Here is a 1,833-nt window from a genome sequence, read left to right on the forward strand (position 1 = left end):
AAGGGTTAATTATATAACTTATACGGTGGCTGCCACATGCATAGTTTAGTATGATGTTTTACCAAATGACCCAAGGACCAACCTCATGTATCTAACCACTTGGTGCACTGCTTATTACCACGAATTTTCGGTTGAGAACAAATCTAGATTATCAGTTTCAATGCTGAGCTCGCATTATCGGGTAACTATTAGTCATTTTTCTCACAGAATACTAGTAATTGCCATCAATAAATAGTACTCAAGGTCCGTTTGCATCGGCCGTAACTTTTGTCCAGAATATTTTATTTCTTCTTCTTTTTGTTATCTCCTTAATCCGTCGAATGTGGTCAAGCAAACCTCGGTTTAACCACAATGGCCATCTAGATTCGGATGAAGAGGTTGGTCATAAACTTCTAGACGAAGGGTATATATGGCGACGCGAAAGATCGGATTGGGTGGGGACATCAACCGATATATCGGATTGCAATAGCCCGGGTGCGATAAATTGAGGTTACATCTAGGACGTCATGGCCCGTGCTTCCAGCGGACAGGAAATGTGGCAGATTGATGTGGAAACTCACATCTGTTATTGAGAATACGTATCTACGTCTTGAGTTCTCTTCGCCTGGTATCCCGAACTATGGCCAAGGTCGGAGGAAACAATAGTATACTGTACGGGTCAACAGCATCTGAGTAACATTTGAGAGCTGTGTGGAGGTCCGCACACACGTTGTGCATGGTTTGTAACATGCAAACAATGATTTATGGAACCTTTCGCATCCACCCAATGTGCGTTCTTAGACCGAACCTTGCTGTATCGGTCGGAGAAATGAGCGATGGACAACGAATATATATGAAGTTTGATCAAAGAGGTCGCCCGACATCAATAATTAAGTGGTGATCAGTGGCTTCTATTCGCTCATTAGTTACCAAACTTAAATTTATAGATAGATGCTCAGATCCGCTCGGTGAAAACTCGACTTGCATTAACTGGTACATACGGTGTTGTACAATGTGCTGTAAGCCACCAAAACCCGAGAGGGCATATAACTGCCAATCAGGTGGCATTTGCCATCGCTTGCGAAAACCAGAATCCGAAGTTGATTTGACATTTTCAGAGTCTTCAATGTCAATCAATTGAAGGAACAATGGACGCTGCTAAAACTTGGCATCATGGAGCGCATCATCGTTCATTAATCCCATTAAAAGAATAGCCAGCAACAATACCAACAATTTGCAAATACGAACATGTCGGGAAGGCATTGTTTTCAGACTGCTGTCCTGGGCGTCTTCAAATGTTGATGTGAGTTAAAAGAATACATTGAAATATTCCAACGCTCTCACCAGGGGTCCATTCTGCGCAGTATGTACGCAGGTTATTCTCACTTATTGCACAGCATGTTTGAATGCTATCCCAGGGGATATGGTTGCGGGCTAGCAGTGACCATGCTGAACGAAGCGGGTCATTTAACCTTTACTCAAGGTGTTCTTGTTTCAATATGTTCATTTTTCATAATTTACCTTACCGGTGGTGTGATATATAGGTTATATCTTTCCCCATTGGCAAAGTTCCCAGGGCCGAAGTTAGCAGCCGCGACGCTATGGTATGAATTTTATTATGATGCTGTTCGCAGGGGCCGATACACGTTCAAGATTAAGGAGCTACATCAAAAATATGGTCAGTTTATCCTCGTCTAGCAACTCTCAGAAGACGGAGGGAAGCCTAACTTGTCTATCTCCCCAGGGCCAATCGTCCGGATTAGCCCATACGAATTACATATAGATGATCCTGACTATTACCGTGTGCTATATTCGTATAGCTCTCCGCGGGATAAGTACCCATATTATCTGAAA

General features: G+C 42.9%; 1 protein-coding gene across 1 annotated transcript in view; it reads left to right on the plus strand.

Moving 5' to 3' along the window:
* Positions 1-619: 619 nt before the first annotated feature.
* Positions 620-1,833, plus strand: part of HCBG_05760 (benzoate 4-monooxygenase cytochrome P450) — a gene marked incomplete at both ends in the record, with an annotated part of 2,879 nt that continues 1,665 nt past the window's right edge. Inside the window, 4 exons of the mRNA XM_045432809.1 lie at positions 620-628; positions 927-998; positions 1,194-1,282; positions 1,524-1,657. Coding sequence (XP_045286925.1) covers positions 620-628; positions 927-998; positions 1,194-1,282; positions 1,524-1,657 — 304 coding nt within the window. The remainder of the gene's footprint in view (positions 629-926; positions 999-1,193; positions 1,283-1,523; positions 1,658-1,833) is intronic.

The sequence above is a fragment of the Histoplasma capsulatum genome (genome assembly GCF_000150115.1).
Source record: "Histoplasma capsulatum G186AR genomic scaffold supercont2.7, whole genome shotgun sequence".
Classification (NCBI taxonomy): domain Eukaryota; kingdom Fungi; phylum Ascomycota; class Eurotiomycetes; order Onygenales; family Ajellomycetaceae; genus Histoplasma; species Histoplasma capsulatum.